Raw genomic sequence first — 15436 nt, forward strand, 5'->3', positions numbered from 1 at the left:
GTACCAGCGTATGTGGAGGTAGGAGGTCAACTTCAGTAGTCGTTTTTAGGAGCCATCCATCTTGTATTTTTGTTTATCTTCACTTGGATCTGGGGCTCAACAAATGCTATACTGGCTGACCAGTGAACCTCAGGGACCTGCCTGTTTCCACCTCCCCAGTACTGTGATTACAAATGTGGGTCACCACCAGGTGGTGTTGGCACATGCCTATAATACCAGCACTGGTGAGGCAGAGGCAGATGGATCTCTGAGTTCGAGGCCAGTTTGGTCTACAAGAGTTCCAGGACAGGCTTCAAGACTACAGAGAAACCCTGTCTCGAAAGACCAAAAACACAAACAAAAAAAAAAAACAAAACAACAACAACAAAAAATGTGTATCGCCATGCTCAGCTTTTTTTGTGGGTTCTGGAAAAGAATTCAGGTCTTCATGATTGTCTGGCAAGCACTTTATCAACTTAGTTAATTCCTAGGCTCCCAAACCAGGTTCTTTGAACATCTGTTATAGGAAGAGAAGTGACCAGATCCCACTAACAATGCAATATAGACAGACATTAAGGGATCCAAAGTAAATAACATTAGTAATGCCATCTTCTTTACTGATACTGCTATTTAAGAAAAAGTCAAACCAAAGAAACACACAAAAAACACAAGTGTGGTAGTACACTGTAGAGGTAGAGGTGGGTGGGTGTCTATGAGTTCAAGGTCAGCCAAGACTACACAGTGAAACTCTCTCTTGAAAAAAAATCAAAACAGATTTAAAAATTATATCGAGGCTAGAGAGATTGCTCAGCAGTTAAGAATATTTGCTATTCTTCCAACAAGTTTGGTTTCTAACATCCATTTCACAACCTGTAACTCTAGTTCAGAGGAGCCAATGTCCTCTTCTGGCCTCCAAGAGTATCTGCACACAAATGGCAAATACACACAGGGATAGAAACACATATATAAAAATAAAAATGAATCTTTAAAAAAAAATCCAAAAGACAAAAGAATTTGGAGTTTGGGTCAGAGAAGTTCAAGATAAACCAACTTTGTTAACTTCATTTATTTATTTATTTATTTATTTATTTATTATGTATGCAATATTCTGTCTATATGTATGCCTGCAGGCCAGAAGAGGGCACCAGACCTCACTACAGATGGTTGTGAACCACCATGTGGTTGCTGGGAATTGAACTCAGGACCTTTGGAAGAGCAGGCAATGCTCTTAACTGCTGAGCCATCTCTCCAGCCCCCTGTTAACTTCTTCTTGATAGGTTGAAAGCCAATGTTGGTTGGTTTATTAACAACATCATCTCAACCCAACAAAGCAATTACTTCACTGCACTGAAAAAGCTCAATGCTGGGAAAGGTGTCATGGAATTGCCACATGATGCAGAAATGACAAAAATGTTACCCTCTCAGCATCTGTCCACCTGCATCTACTCCCTGCTTACCTCACACTTACCAAGTAATGTGTGGAGAACGTACTGTCCAGCAGCTGTTCTTGAATGCAGCCCGACTGAATCTTGTTTCTCAGCACCTTTTCAATGCCCTTCTTTGTCTGCGTGCTGGTGCTGTAGATAATGAGCAGCATCGCCACATCCAAGGCCTGTCAGGGAGAAGCAACAGGAAGCAGCTCAGCACACCAGAACTGCAGCTCAGCTACTTCCCACTAAAACACAATGACGACGCTCGCTGCCTGACTCCACAATGTTACAAAACCCAGAAATACTTTTCAGAGAAATAAAGTGCCACAAACATTATCCTTTGATAGTTCATAAGAAAATATCAGAATATTAAGAGAGGTGATACTAAAATAGAATTTTGAACATCTTTACATTGTTAAAAAATAGATTAAATCACTTGTCAACTAAATTATATACTTTCATAATTAAGAAAACTGCTTTATGAGAAGTTACAAAGACCAATATAGAAAGGTTAAATATAATAAGTATATTATAATTAATAAATAAATATAATAAAATTATAACTATTTTTGAAGTATACAGAGCCACAAAAACCAGTATAAGCTAACTCATTTTGTTTATTTGTTCTGTACTTTGCTTCTCAAAACTGGGCTTCTCTGTGTAGTCCTGGATGTCCTGGAATTCACTCTGTAGGCCAGTCTGCCCTTAAACTCAGAGACCCACCTGCCTCTCTCTGCCTCTAGAATGCTGGGGTTAAAGACCTGTGCCACCACCAACCAGCTCCGCTAACCCATGTTTTTGACAGAGGAAGCCATTTCCGATACACAATGACATATAGTGAAGTAAAAAAACAAGCAACCTGCAAAATGCTAAGCACAGTAGGATCCAATGTAAAGACAGTATATAAAAACTATATACACATGCATATGCACAGATCTGTGGGTATAGGAGTATGCTTGTGCTTATATACACACACAGCTTACAGAAAAAGATAAAACACTTACAAAGTGGATAGAGAGACAGTTCAGTGGTTAAAAGTACTTCTGCTACTCTAGAGAGTCAGGGCTTGGTTCATAACCCCATACAGGGTGGTCCACAGACCCAATGCACTTCTTCCTGTCTCCAGACATTTTATAGCACATGTGCACAAGCACAAACACAAAAATAAAATTAAAAAAACATTTTTTAAAAAATGAAAATATTATCTGTAAGAAATGTAAGCAAGAGAAATCTTGCTTTTTCAAAAATGTACCTTTATTTGCTTTGTTTTGTTTTCTCAAGACAGGGTTTCTCTCTGTAGATAAGGCTGGCCTCAACTTCACAGAAATTCACCTGTCTCTCACTCCTGAGTGTTGAGATTAAAGGTGTACACCACCACCTGGTCATATATGGAATTTATGTATGTTTTCCAATTTATTAGTGTTTATTATCTATGCAATAAGTAAATAAATAAAGTACACAAAATGTTTATTGTAAGGGAAAATGCATAGAGAATCAAATCAGAATGCAAAACTATAGCCAATCTACATAATAAGATTATCGAAAGAAATGGGCTGGGCATAGACAGGCAGATTTCTGAGTTCAAAGCCAGCCTGGAAAGCAGAGTGAGTTCCTGGACAGCTTGAGCTACACAGAAAAATTCTGTTTTGAAAAACAACACCCAAAATCCAGTTGAAGAGTGGGAGGAATGAGATTATGAGCAAAGAGGTCAAGACCATGATGGGGCACCCACGGAAACAGTCTACCTGAGCTAATGGGAGCTCACCAACACCAGCCGGACTAGGAAGGAACAAGCATAGGACCATACTAGTCCCTCTGAATTTGGTTGACAGTTGCATGGCTGGGACAGACTGAGGGGCCATGGCAGTGGCAGCAGGATTTGTCCCTACTGCTTGTATGGGCTTTTTGAGAACCCATTCTCTTTGGAGGGATACCTTGTTTAACTTAGATATAGTAGGGATGGCCTTGGACCTTTCTCAAAGCAATATGCGTTACCTTCTCTGAGGAGTGGGTGAGGGTGGGGTGGGGTGGGGAGTATGTGGAAGGAGTGGGAGGAGGGGAGGGGATGGGAACTTGGAAAAAATATTAAATAATTTAAAAAGGCAACAAAACAAAACAAATCAAACAACTGGGTTATAGTGTGATTATTATCTATCCCCCACAAATATTTTCAAACTAATCATGGTAGTAAATGCCTGTCATCCCAGTACTTGGGAGCAGAGGTGGGAATTCAAGGTCAACTTCAGCTATCCAGTGAGTTTGAAGGCAGCTGGATGAGACATTGTTTCAAAAAACTTGACTATTTTTATCATTTATTCTGTATCACAGACACTTTTAAGACTGTCACCTAATAACTGGAGAACCAACTAACAAAATTCCCATAGGACAAAAGATTCCAACCCAAGCAAAACCTTCAAAAGAAACAATCAGTACACAGAAACACAGACATTCAACTTCTTCACAGGAGAGGTATCTAGGGCTATAAGACAAGTTGGGCTTATGTTTGTGCTCCCAGCACACAGAAGCTGAGGCAGGAGAATCATCCTAATTTTAACACAATGAATTCTAGGCCAATATGGATTGCAAAATGTGACAGAGACACACACATAGAAAGAGAGAGAGAGTGTCAGGGGTGGGGGTAACAGATATAGTACCACTGCCCACCTTACAGTGTAAAGTCTATTCAGGTAAAACCTACTCAGGTCAGGGCTACATGGGCAGAGTAAAATCAGAGAATGCCCTTGTCTTGACAACTTGGCCTGGTGGGAGGAAGGCCAGCCATAGGCACAGGGATCTGAATGACCCAGGCATGGTGCTGCTTCTTTAATTGTAACTTCATGTGAGTGGAACAACCTCCTACTCCCCTACTGAATACTGTAGGCTAAATTCATTTCCAGAATTAATAGGTAAGAGCAGACCACTCAGCAATTCACCCCCGGGGTTGTTTTCTCCACACGTCAGGAAAGATAGAAAGAAAGTAGGATAAAATTTTAAGTTCAAAGCAGAAGACTATTACCTTATGCTCAGGTACTGACTCAATGCGTTCGATTGCCTAGAAAAACAAGGGCCACAGTACTGTATCAGTGGAGTATGTTATTCATGCTCATTCTACATGTCCTCTTCATCAGCCCATCATTATCATTTATACTTGAATGACAATTTAAAGACTTTTATTTCATCCCAGGTCACACATCTATCAGTGACTGACACTCATGGTTGACACTCGATGTTGCAAGGATCTTACCTTAATCCAGGCTTCCGAAATGGTTTTCTCATACCTAATGGCTGACTTGATTACATCAAAGACGAGAACAATACAGTCTTTATCACTGTTTTCTTGATTTCCTGAAGAGCTACAAACAGCAAAGCAGGAAACAATATTTCCTCCACTTACCAGAGAAGACCTTATAAATCTGTTTCTGACTATTAAGCAAGGTTCTGGAGGAAGAACCAACCTCATCTGTAAACTACTGAAAAACTTGTACTGTGAACTGTGTGGAACTGATCTGAATGGCTAGGAAAGCATACACACAAACAATTAAAAAACCGTTGTCATAGTAAGCGATGTGAATTAATCTTTTTTTAGTATTTATTTATTATGTATACAGTGTTCTCCCTGAATGTACACCTGCATGCCAGAAGAGGGCACCAGATCTCACCACAGATGGTTGTGAGCCACCATGTGAGTGCTGGGAACTGCTCTGAAAGAGCAGTCAGTGCTCTTAACCTCTGAGCCATCTCTCCAGCCTGATGTGAATGTAATCATAATACCAGTATTTGTCATCTATTAAGATCTAATAACTACCCTGCCTTCAGGATAAAAGTGAGAAAACTATGATTATCTAAGAAAAAAAAAAGGCATCTGCACATTTTTCCGTACCTTGCAAGTCCTTTACTTTTCAACTTGCTTTGGGAAGCCTGAACCCGTGACGGCAAAATAAAATGCTGCACATTTAACTTCTCCCGAAGCTCAGAAATGACCTATGGAAAATCAGTATTAGCCATGTATTCTGCTCACCCTTAGTGGACAGGCTTAGTACTTTTTCTCAAATTTCCCCAAAATATTGAGGAAAACACTCGACTTGCAACAAAAGACATGTCAGCAGACTAGATGAGAATAGCTCAAGCACATAGAGAATACTGTACCCTAAGCCCTTGATTCACCTGAAGTGCTGCTACACAGAATAGCAAATGTCATTCTGTAGCAGTTTATGCTAAGTAATCAGACTGGGCTGTGTTCTCTCCCAACAGCTATCTGCTATCTGTAGTACTCAGTATCAATTAGTCTAGGACCAGAAAATGCAACTTGAACTACTTAAGTAGCAAATCCATATATCTTTTTTTTTAAAGATTTGTTTATTATTATGTATATAGTCTTCTGCTTGCATGTATGCCTAAACCAGAAGAGGGCACCAGATCTCATTATTGATAATTGTGAGTCACCAAGTGGTTGCTGGGAATTGAACTCAGGACCTCTGGAAGAGCAGCCAGTGTTCTTAACCTCTGGGCCGTCTCTCCAGCCCCTCGTGTATCTTAACACAGGCTTGACAGGAAATAGTAGCATACCTCAAGTGAAGTAGTGTCTGTTACAGAATGAAGAATGAACTTTACTATCACAGGTAAATCCTCCAGCCGAACAGAAGACAGTTTGCCCATGACCAACTGGCAGATCTAAATATAAAAAGCACAAAACCCTTCACTACTCTAGTCCAATAAATACTTATTAGACAAAATTAGAAAATTCTTTACTCACTTGATTTTCCTACTTGTAGTTTAGGAAGAAAAACATATTATTTTCTCCTAAATTACAAACTCGCAATTATAAATCTTTTTCTAGAACAGACAAGTGATGAATGTCAAACATCATTAGCCTTACATTTCAGAGTCTATGGTCACAACTGGCAACAGGAGAGCAAAATTAAGTGTCACTCTCCCCATACTGCCCTCACCACTGACCCCAGGAAACTTACTTTTGACTGTGAATGACCCTGGGTTTATGAACCTGTCCCCAGAGGGCTTGTCTTTGAATGTTATTCAGACAGAACTATAAAAAGCTGACTCTGTTCCAGAATAAGACTATGTTATTTAGAAGGGAGCCAGGGTCTAGGGAAATAACTGCCAAATAAAAACCAGCTAGATTGAGGAATGCTTGTATTTTAAAAGTTACCAAAAAAGTACAAGCAGTTGTTATTATTTCCTTGAGGGTTTTAGAATCCCAGGCTGGCCTTGAGTTCCCTATGTGGCTTAGGATGACTTTGACTGTCTGTCTCTTCCTCTAGTCATCTCTTGTTTATGTGTATGCCACAACATGAAGTTTATGTGGTGCTGGGGAGCAAAGCTTTGTACATCCTAGGCAAGCACTTCACAACTAAGTTCTATTCCCAGCTGTGACATGACATCTGAGTTTGATCCCAAAACTCACATAAAAATAACCAGGCATGGCTGGAAATGCTTGCAAGTAAGCTCCATTCAGTGAGACCCTGTCTAAAAAAAAAAAAAGTTTTTAAGTGTACGGACCTGAAGAACACCTGAGGTTGTCCTTTGGCTTCCACATGCATGTACATTCACATGCATGCATATATACTCAAACACACAAACTTACCACTTAAGAGATGAGGGTGCGATTCACTGGTTAAATGTCTGCCTAGCGTTTGTGGAACCCTGGGTTTGATCATCAGCACAGTAAAAAACTAAACAAAACCCAACTAAATTGCATTGCTTAAGCCAGGCCAGGGGCAAACATGCATTATTCCAGCACTGAGGAGGCTAAGGCAGGAAGAGTTTGCATTTGAGGCCAGTCTGGACTACACGGTCAGACCATCTCATAAAAAAAAAAAAAAAGTAAAGGGGCTGATTTCTGGCTTAGTGTTACAGTAGGCCCTGGTCTTGATACTCGTGATGATCCCTATCAGAGGGTGTGTATATGTATGTGTGTGTGTGCGTGCGTGTACATGTGCACATAATACTTATGTTTGTGAGCATAATTTCAGTGTTATTTTCTTTCATTGCACATGATTTCTCCCTATTTCTGGAAAGCAGGGTCTTTCCTACCTCAGACAGGAATTTTGGGTCAAGTCGGAGACTGGAAAAGACATCCAAAATTGGAACAGTCAATGAAGTATTCTGAATCAGCAGCTCACTGTTAATAACAAAGAAGGAAAAGTTGGATAATGGTTTGAATAGAACTGGGCAGAAAACAACCTGAGAAAGTCAATCACTAGAGTCGGGGAAGACAGAACATGCAGTTGTCTCTTCGTACCTGCAGTGGATTGATTCCTAGGTTATCCACAGCACCAGAATCCTAGGATGCTTAAGTTCATTCTATAAAATGGTGTAGTTATTACACACTACATATATTACATAACTTGCTCATCCTCCTACACACTGTTAATTACTTCTAGGAGTCTTAGAATGCCTCGTGCGATGTAAAAGCTATGCAAACAGTTCTCATGCTATGTTGTTTGGGAAACAATGACCAGAAAACTCTGTATGTCAGTGTGTATGCAATTTTTTTGAGAGGGGGGATCTTTAATCTGTAGCTGCTTGAACTTGAGAATAAAACCCACTGGTAAGAAACGAGCTGTAGCAGGGCAGTAATGGCACACTAGCACTTTAGAGGCAGAAGCAGGTGGGTCTCTGTGAGTTGGAGACCAGCCTGGTCTACAAAGCGAGTTCAGGACAGCCAGGGCTACACAAAGGGATCCTGTACCAAGGAACAAAACAAACAAACAAACAAACAAACAAAAAAAACAACAAAAAAAGAAAGCCAGCTGTACTAGTTCCCATTAAATGACTGCATTTTGATGCATGCCTTTAATCCCAACACTCAGGAGGATTTCTGTGAGCTTTAGGTCAGCCTGTTCTGTATATGGTGCTTCACACAGTTAGGACTACATAAAAAGAAACTGCCTCCAAAAAAGAAAAGAAAAAAGAAAAAAAGATTGTGTTTGGTTATTGTCTTCATTAGAAAACATAATACATGCTCATTACAAAACCTCGAATATGTAGAAATGATATGCCCCTCTTTCACCATCTTCACTACTGAGAAATCATTGCTACTTAGTTGGTATACACTTTCCGGAAAAACTAGAAGAAAAGAAACCCACAATAATTAAGTGGACTGTGGTATATATGATGAACAAATGCATGGAGCCACAGCAGTGCACAGAGGTGAGATGGGTAGGAGGGATCCTGTGAGAATGCACAGCAACAGGACAAGCCCATTGTACATGCAAAATGAGTAACACTGTGTTCTATCCACAGAAGCACACTGTCTAAAAGCACAAAGGAAGAAATCACTGAACATTATCTACAGCATTGCACAGCATTGTAGCCAACTGGCAAACTAGGAGGAAGTATCAGATGAGCATGGTAGCACACGCCTTTAATTCCAGCACTCCGGAGGCAGAGGCCATCAGATCTCTGTGAGTTCGAGGCCAGCCTGGTCTACAAGAGCTAGTTCCAGGACAAGCTCTAAAGCAACACAGAGAAACTGTCTCAAAAAACAAAAACAAACAAGCAAACAAAATTCTCTATAGCCTAATCGTAACGAGTTTTCATAATAGGTCCATCATTTAAATGAATATATAAGGGGGCCAGTGAGGTGGCTCAACAGATAATGGTATTTGCTATCAAGTCTAAAGATCTGAGTTTGATTCTGGGAATGTAAAATATGGAAGGAAAAGTTCAACTCCCGAAAGCTGTCCTCTGAGCTCCACACAGTGGTACATGTATGCATTATCCCCAGGCACATATGCAAAATAAACAAAAAAGAAATGTATGTGGAAGGCAAACTTAGTGGCACATACCTGTAATTCCAGATCTAAGACTTGAGGAAAAAGCAAGAGGATCAGAAGTTCAAGGTCATATTTAGCTACAGAGTGAAGTTGAGACCAGCCTGGACTATATGAGACCCTAATTTTAAAAAGGGGGTGAGGGGAGGAAGAAAGTAAATGGGACTACACAAATTATGCAGTTACTAGAAAACCACATCAAACTCCAAACCCTTCCTATTCATGTAAGGTACATGCACCATTATTTATAATATTTACATCTTGAGGCAGGGTTTAATTTTTTTTGTATCCTAGGCTAGCCTCAAACTCACGATGAAGCCAAGGATGACCTTGAATTTCTGATTCTCCTGCCTCTACTGTCTGCCACCACACCTGTTATGCAGTATTAGGAAAGAACACATTTTGTACACGTCAGACAAGCACTCTATCAACTGAGTTTTATACCCAGCCACTTTTTTGTGTGATTTGAGTCTCATGTACCCCAGACTGGTTGTGACTTGCTACACAGCTGAGAATGAACTTAAACATTGTGATCCAGTCTTTATGTCCCAAACGCACGTGTATGTGTGCACACACCAATGTGTGCCACGGTGCATATATGGAAGTCAGTTATCTTCTACTATGTGGGCTCCAGGACCAAACTTACATCATCAGAGATGATAGACAAGCACCCTTAGTCACTGAGTTACCTCACTAGACCTAAACTTAGCTCTTTTCATACTGCACTGAACAAGTTCCCCTCGTAGAGACTCCATGAGAGAGTAACACAGTGCTTACCCACCTGAGTTCTTTCCCCACATTATCATGCTGGGAATCACCTAGGATCTCAGGAAGGCTGATGATGAAGTCATGCTGTAAGTTTACTGGAGCAACATTGATCAACTGCATCATCTGGGTTGTGAGGTCCTGCAGGGAGAACATTATTAGAATTGTAGCACATTACTCAAAATAAGCAGTACTTATTTATCAAATACAGACCTGAAACCATCATGTTTACAACATGACCATAATTGATTCAAGCTCAAAATTTAAATTAAGAGGCAAATGGGAGCTGGGAAAGAAAATACTCAATAATAATAAAATGCCATTAAAAGAAAAAAAAAAAAACACAAGAATAAGGGCCTATGTTCAATCCCCAGAGCCCATGGGAAAGAAGCTAGGCACAGTAGCATGTACTTATAATTCCAGGTCTGGGGAAGCAGAGGCAGATAGACCTCTTGGGGACATCAGCAAGTCTCAGATTACTGAAAGACTATTTCAAGAAGGAAAGGACAGTGGCTGCTGCCTGAGGAATAACACCCAAGGTTGTTCTCTGGTCTCTGGATACTTGCACAAACACTTGCACCTGTCCATAAACACATACCCACAAAAGAGGAAAATGCCTCTCCTCTAAATTCATATAACAGTAGATAGAGTACATCCAAATTGAGTACAGACCCCAGATTCCAGCCCAGATGAGACTGTAAAATCCCTGTTTTCCTAAGATTTAGTTTGGAGTGCCTGTCAAAACCAGAAAAAATGATTTTAAGAACCTCTGAAAAGATAATGGGCATGGCAGTGCACACTGACAATCTGTGGGCTTGAGAAATAGATGCAAGAGGGTCAAAATTCTAGGCTAGCCTAATCTACGAGACTAGTTCTAGGCCAGTCAAGAGTTAGATAATGAGACCCTGTAAAAACAAGAAAAAACAAAAAAAACCAAAAACAATATAAGCATCTGAAGAAGTAAGACCAGCTTTACCAAGGCACTTACATAAATTACATACTTGCAAAAACTACCTAAAGTTTCCTTCAACTTGCAATCAAATTAAAGCATCAGTAGTGAAATAAGATGGTTTGGGATCTCACCACTTTTCAGAAATAAAAAGTAATCTTAGAACCAGGCAATGGTGGTGCATGCCTTTAATCCCAGTACTCAGGAGGCAGAGGCAGGTGGATCTGTGAGTTCGAGGCAACCTTGGTCTACAAAGTGTATTCTAGGACAGATAGGACTATACAGGGAAACCCTGTTTCCTATCTCAGAAAGAAAAGAAAAAAGGAATCTTGAGATTTTGAAACAATACATGATCCCCCCCCATTTTTGGTTTTGTTTTTTGAGACAGGGTTTCTTTGTGTACCCTTGGCTGTCTTGGGACTCACTCTGTAGACCAGGATGGCCTAGAATTCAGAGATCCTCCTCTGCCTCCCGAGTACTGGGATTAAAATTGTATACCTCCATGCCTAGCTTTCTTCCCAACATTTAAAAAAATAGCCAGGCGAGCCAGGTAGTGGTGGCGTACTTGGGAGGCAGAAGCAGGTAGATCTCTCTGAGTCCGAGGCCAGCCTGGTCTACAGAGCAAGTTCCAATTACACAGATAACCCTGTCTCAAAACCACATCTCCTCCCCAAAATTTATTTTACACTTTGTGGGGTATGAATGCTTTGCCTGCATGTATATATACATCACGCGTGTGCTTGCTGGATCTTAGAACTGAGGTTACAGACAGTTGTGAACCACCATGTAGGTGCTGGGAATTGAACCCGGGTCTTCTACAAGAGCAACAAGTGCTCTTAACCTCTCAGCCATCTCACTAGTCAGTAGTTCTTACCCTTCCCAATGTTGTGCCCAGTTCTTCATGTTGTGGCAATTCCCACTATTATTTCCATTTCTACTTCACAACTGTAATTTTGCTGTTATTATAAATCATAATGTAGATATCGGATATTTTCAATGGTCTTAGGCAACCCCTGTGAAAGGGCTAATTGATTCCCAAAGGAGTCATGACCCCCAGGTTAAAAACAACTGCTCTAGACCCTTACCAAATATTTAACATATAATAAACTATACTTAATCTTTATAACTGTGGAAGTTTAAAAAGTATTTATTAATGCATTATGCTGTGTATACGGATGTCCCTGACAGAGGAAAGCATTGTGGGGTTTTCATGTGGAGTCCAGGGATCAAATCAGGTCTTCTAGTTGCATAGCAACCTTTACCCACTTATTCTCCCAGGCCTCTGTAAATCAGAGGTCTCTCTATATAGTCCCTCTCTGGCTTCAGACTTCTATCTTCTTGCCTCATCCCCCAGTGCTGGAATTACAGGCACAGATCATTTCATGTAACCAAAGTGTAGAAGGGGCAGGGGGCAGCTTCCAGCCGCCCAGCTAGCTTTACCCGAAATAATTACACGGAAATTGTATTCCTTTAAACACTGCCTGGCCCATTATCTCCAGCCTCTTACTGGCTAACTCTCACATCTTAATTAACCCATTTCTAATAATCTGTATATCACCACAAGGTCGTGGCTTACCGGGAGGATTCTAACTCACGTCCCCCCAAAGCTTTTCTTGAATCAAATTTTTGAAAGAGTCAAATATTCAAGATTCTCAAATTAGGAAAATTGAATAAAGATAATGTATTGAGGGGCTGGAGAGATGGCTCAGAGGTTAAGAGCACTGACTGTTCTTCCAGAGGTCCTGAGTTCAATTCCCAGCAACCACATGATGACTCACAACCATCTGTAAAGAGATCTGGTGCCCTCTTCTGGCCTGCAGGCATACATGCAGGCAGAACACCGTATACATAATAAATAAATAAATCTTTTTAAAAAAAGATAATATATTGATAAGAAATACAGAAATAAGAATGTGTTTGAGATGCCATGTCTCAGGAGGATTCTAAGCATCACGTGGATAGGCTGTGCAACAATGACATTAAGAAACATCTCCATCTACAGAAGGAAGTAAACTATAGGGTACAGGAATGGCGCTTGAGATACTTCAGTCATGTTATGAGAATGAATGACGGCAGATACCCGAACTTAGCACTGCTTGGAGGAGGAGTGCATGGGATAGGGCAATGAGGAAGGCCCAAAAAACGCTGGACAGACAGCATAAAGGAAGACTGTGGAGCCTTGGGTATGACAATAACACAAGCTTCTAGGACTGCCCAGGATAGAAACAACTGGGGAACCACCATAAATGGGCTGCCCGTACATGCTTAAACATTTGCCGGGGCATAAGTGATGATAATGATAATGATTGATAAGAAAATGAAATTTTCATTTACAAAGGGAAAAAAAATCGCAAAAATCAAAAAGGTTTTGTCAGTCATATAAAAAAGTTTTGCTTTCTGGGCCAGGTTATCACTATGTAGCCCAGGCTGGCTCAAACTGACTTTCATCTTCCTGCCTCTGTCCTCTAAATGCTCCGATTATTGTCATGTACCACCATTCCTGACTAAGATTTTTGTTTGTTGTCTAAACAAGGTGTCACTATGTAGACCAGGCTGGCCTCAAACTCACAGAAATCAGCCTGCCTTTCCCTCCCAAGTGCTGGAATTATAGGCACAAGCTACCATGCCCAGTTGTAAAAAAAAACTTTTAAATTGATAAAGCCCCCAAACCTACCTTGCTATCCACAATTCTGTCCAGCCATTTTAGTTGGTTGATAATGAGTCGGGACATGTTGATTCCATCACTGCTCTCACTGAAATGTCAGAATGAAAAGGGATTGAGTTGTTTGTCTCTCTCTTCCCTTTGCCCCTCTCCCCATGTCAATTTTGTTTTCTTTGTTTGGTTCTAGGGATTCACAAATGCTGAACAGGTACTCTACTACTAAAATGCATCACCAATTCCTGACTAGGTAACAGAAAACTGTAATACTGCACAGAATTCTTCAGCCAGTCAATAAACAATACTATATAGTTACTAGTTATATGGCTCAGTGCTAGACACAAATGTGATTATTCAAAACAAAGAGGGGCTGGAAAGACAACTTGGCAGTTAAGGGCTGTCTTCCAAATGTCCCAAGTTCAACTCCCAGCAAACCATATGGTGGCTCACAACCATCTGTAATTCTAGTACCAGGGGATGTGCTACCCTCTTCTGGCCTTCAAAGGCACCAGGCATGCATGCGGTGCACAGACACACATGGGTACAATAACCAAACACACAAAATAAATGAATAAATAACCCAGACATGCCTATATTGATGAAAAAGATGACTAGAAGGAAACACTGTTAACGGTTCTGTGGTGCTTTAAATGACAAGGGCGCCAGTGGGCTCACATATTTGAATGTTTGGTCCCTAGTTGGTGGAGCTGTCTGGTAAGGACTAGGTTTGTCCTTGTTGGAGGAGTTGTCACTGAGGGTAGGCTCCGAGGTTTCAAAAGTCCATGCCATTCCCAGTTAGCTCTCTTCTGTCTCCAACTTTCAGAAAAGAATGCATGTTCTCTGCTACTGCTCCAACATCTTGCCTGCCTACCAGCTGCCATGTTCCTATCTCGATGGTATGAACTCATGACTATCTGTGAAACTGTGAGCCACAAGTAAGTTGCCTTGGTCATAGTGCTTTGTGACTAAAAAAAAGTGACTAAAATAGTGGCTATGGCTAGGAAGAAGATATAATACTTATCTCTTAAAAATAACGAGACTTTCTTGTGTGTGTGTGTGTGTGCGCGCACATGGAGGCCAGAGGTCAACATCAGCTGTCTTCTTAAATCACTCCTTCATATTTTTACCAAGATTCTCTCATGGAATCTGGAACTCCCCAATGCAGTTAGACTAGACAGCCAACAAGTCCAGGGATCTTGTCACCAATGCAGTTAGACTAGACAGCCAACAAGTCCAGGGATTTTGTCTCTGCCTTGCCGGTGCTGGGATTACAGGCTCACACTATCATGTCCAGTTTCTTAACATGTGTTTTAGGGGTGAAACTCAGGCCCTCATGTTTACCTAGCAAGGACATTGACGGCATCACTTGCACAGTCACATTGTGACTCTTGTTTGTTTGAGATATGTTGTCATTATACAAACCCAGGTGGCCTAGAATTTGCAAAAGACAGACTGGCCTCAAACTCAAGAGATCTGTTCACTCTGCCTCCTGAGCACTGGAATTACAGCCATATACCATCATACCAAGTATAAGTGACTTTTTAAAAAAGATAATAAAATTGCTAGTCAGTGGTGGCATATGCCCTTTAATCCTAGCACTTGGGAGGCAAAGGCAGGCAGATCTCTGAACTGAAGACCAGCCTGGACTACAGAAGGAGTTCTAGGACAGCCAGAGAAACACAGAGAAATCCTTTTTGGAGAAAAAGGAAAAAAAAAAAGTTAATAAATTTATCAAACATAATGGCAAACACCTGCAATCTTGGTACTTGGGAGGTAGAAACAGGATTATGAGTGCAAGATCAATCTCAACCATATAGCAAGTTATAAGCCAATATGGACTACATAAGAGCCTGTCTCAAAC

The 15436-nt window shown here is 40.7% G+C and overlaps 1 protein-coding gene across 5 annotated transcripts in view; it reads right to left on the bottom strand.

The window, feature by feature from the left end:
* Fancd2 (FA complementation group D2) overlaps nucleotides 1-15436 on the bottom strand; it is an 84452-nt gene that overhangs the window by 57562 nt on the left and 11454 nt on the right. For all 5 annotated transcript variants that reach the window (XM_048438619.3, XM_087904428.1, XM_048438616.3 and 2 more), the window contains 8 exons: nucleotides 13591-13669; nucleotides 9984-10108; nucleotides 7461-7548; nucleotides 5976-6080; nucleotides 5290-5390; nucleotides 4654-4762; nucleotides 4426-4461; nucleotides 1448-1591 (listed from right to left, as the gene is read on the bottom strand). In XM_048438619.3, coding sequence (XP_048294576.3) covers nucleotides 1448-1591; nucleotides 4426-4461; nucleotides 4654-4762; nucleotides 5290-5390; nucleotides 5976-6080; nucleotides 7461-7548; nucleotides 9984-10108; nucleotides 13591-13669 — 787 coding nt within the window. The remainder of the gene's footprint in view (nucleotides 1-1447; nucleotides 1592-4425; nucleotides 4462-4653; nucleotides 4763-5289; nucleotides 5391-5975; nucleotides 6081-7460; nucleotides 7549-9983; nucleotides 10109-13590; nucleotides 13670-15436) is intronic.

This window comes from Myodes glareolus, chromosome 3 (assembly GCF_982192425.1).
Source record: "Myodes glareolus chromosome 3, mMyoGla1.1, whole genome shotgun sequence".
In the NCBI taxonomy this organism is placed as follows: domain Eukaryota; kingdom Metazoa; phylum Chordata; class Mammalia; order Rodentia; family Cricetidae; genus Myodes; species Myodes glareolus.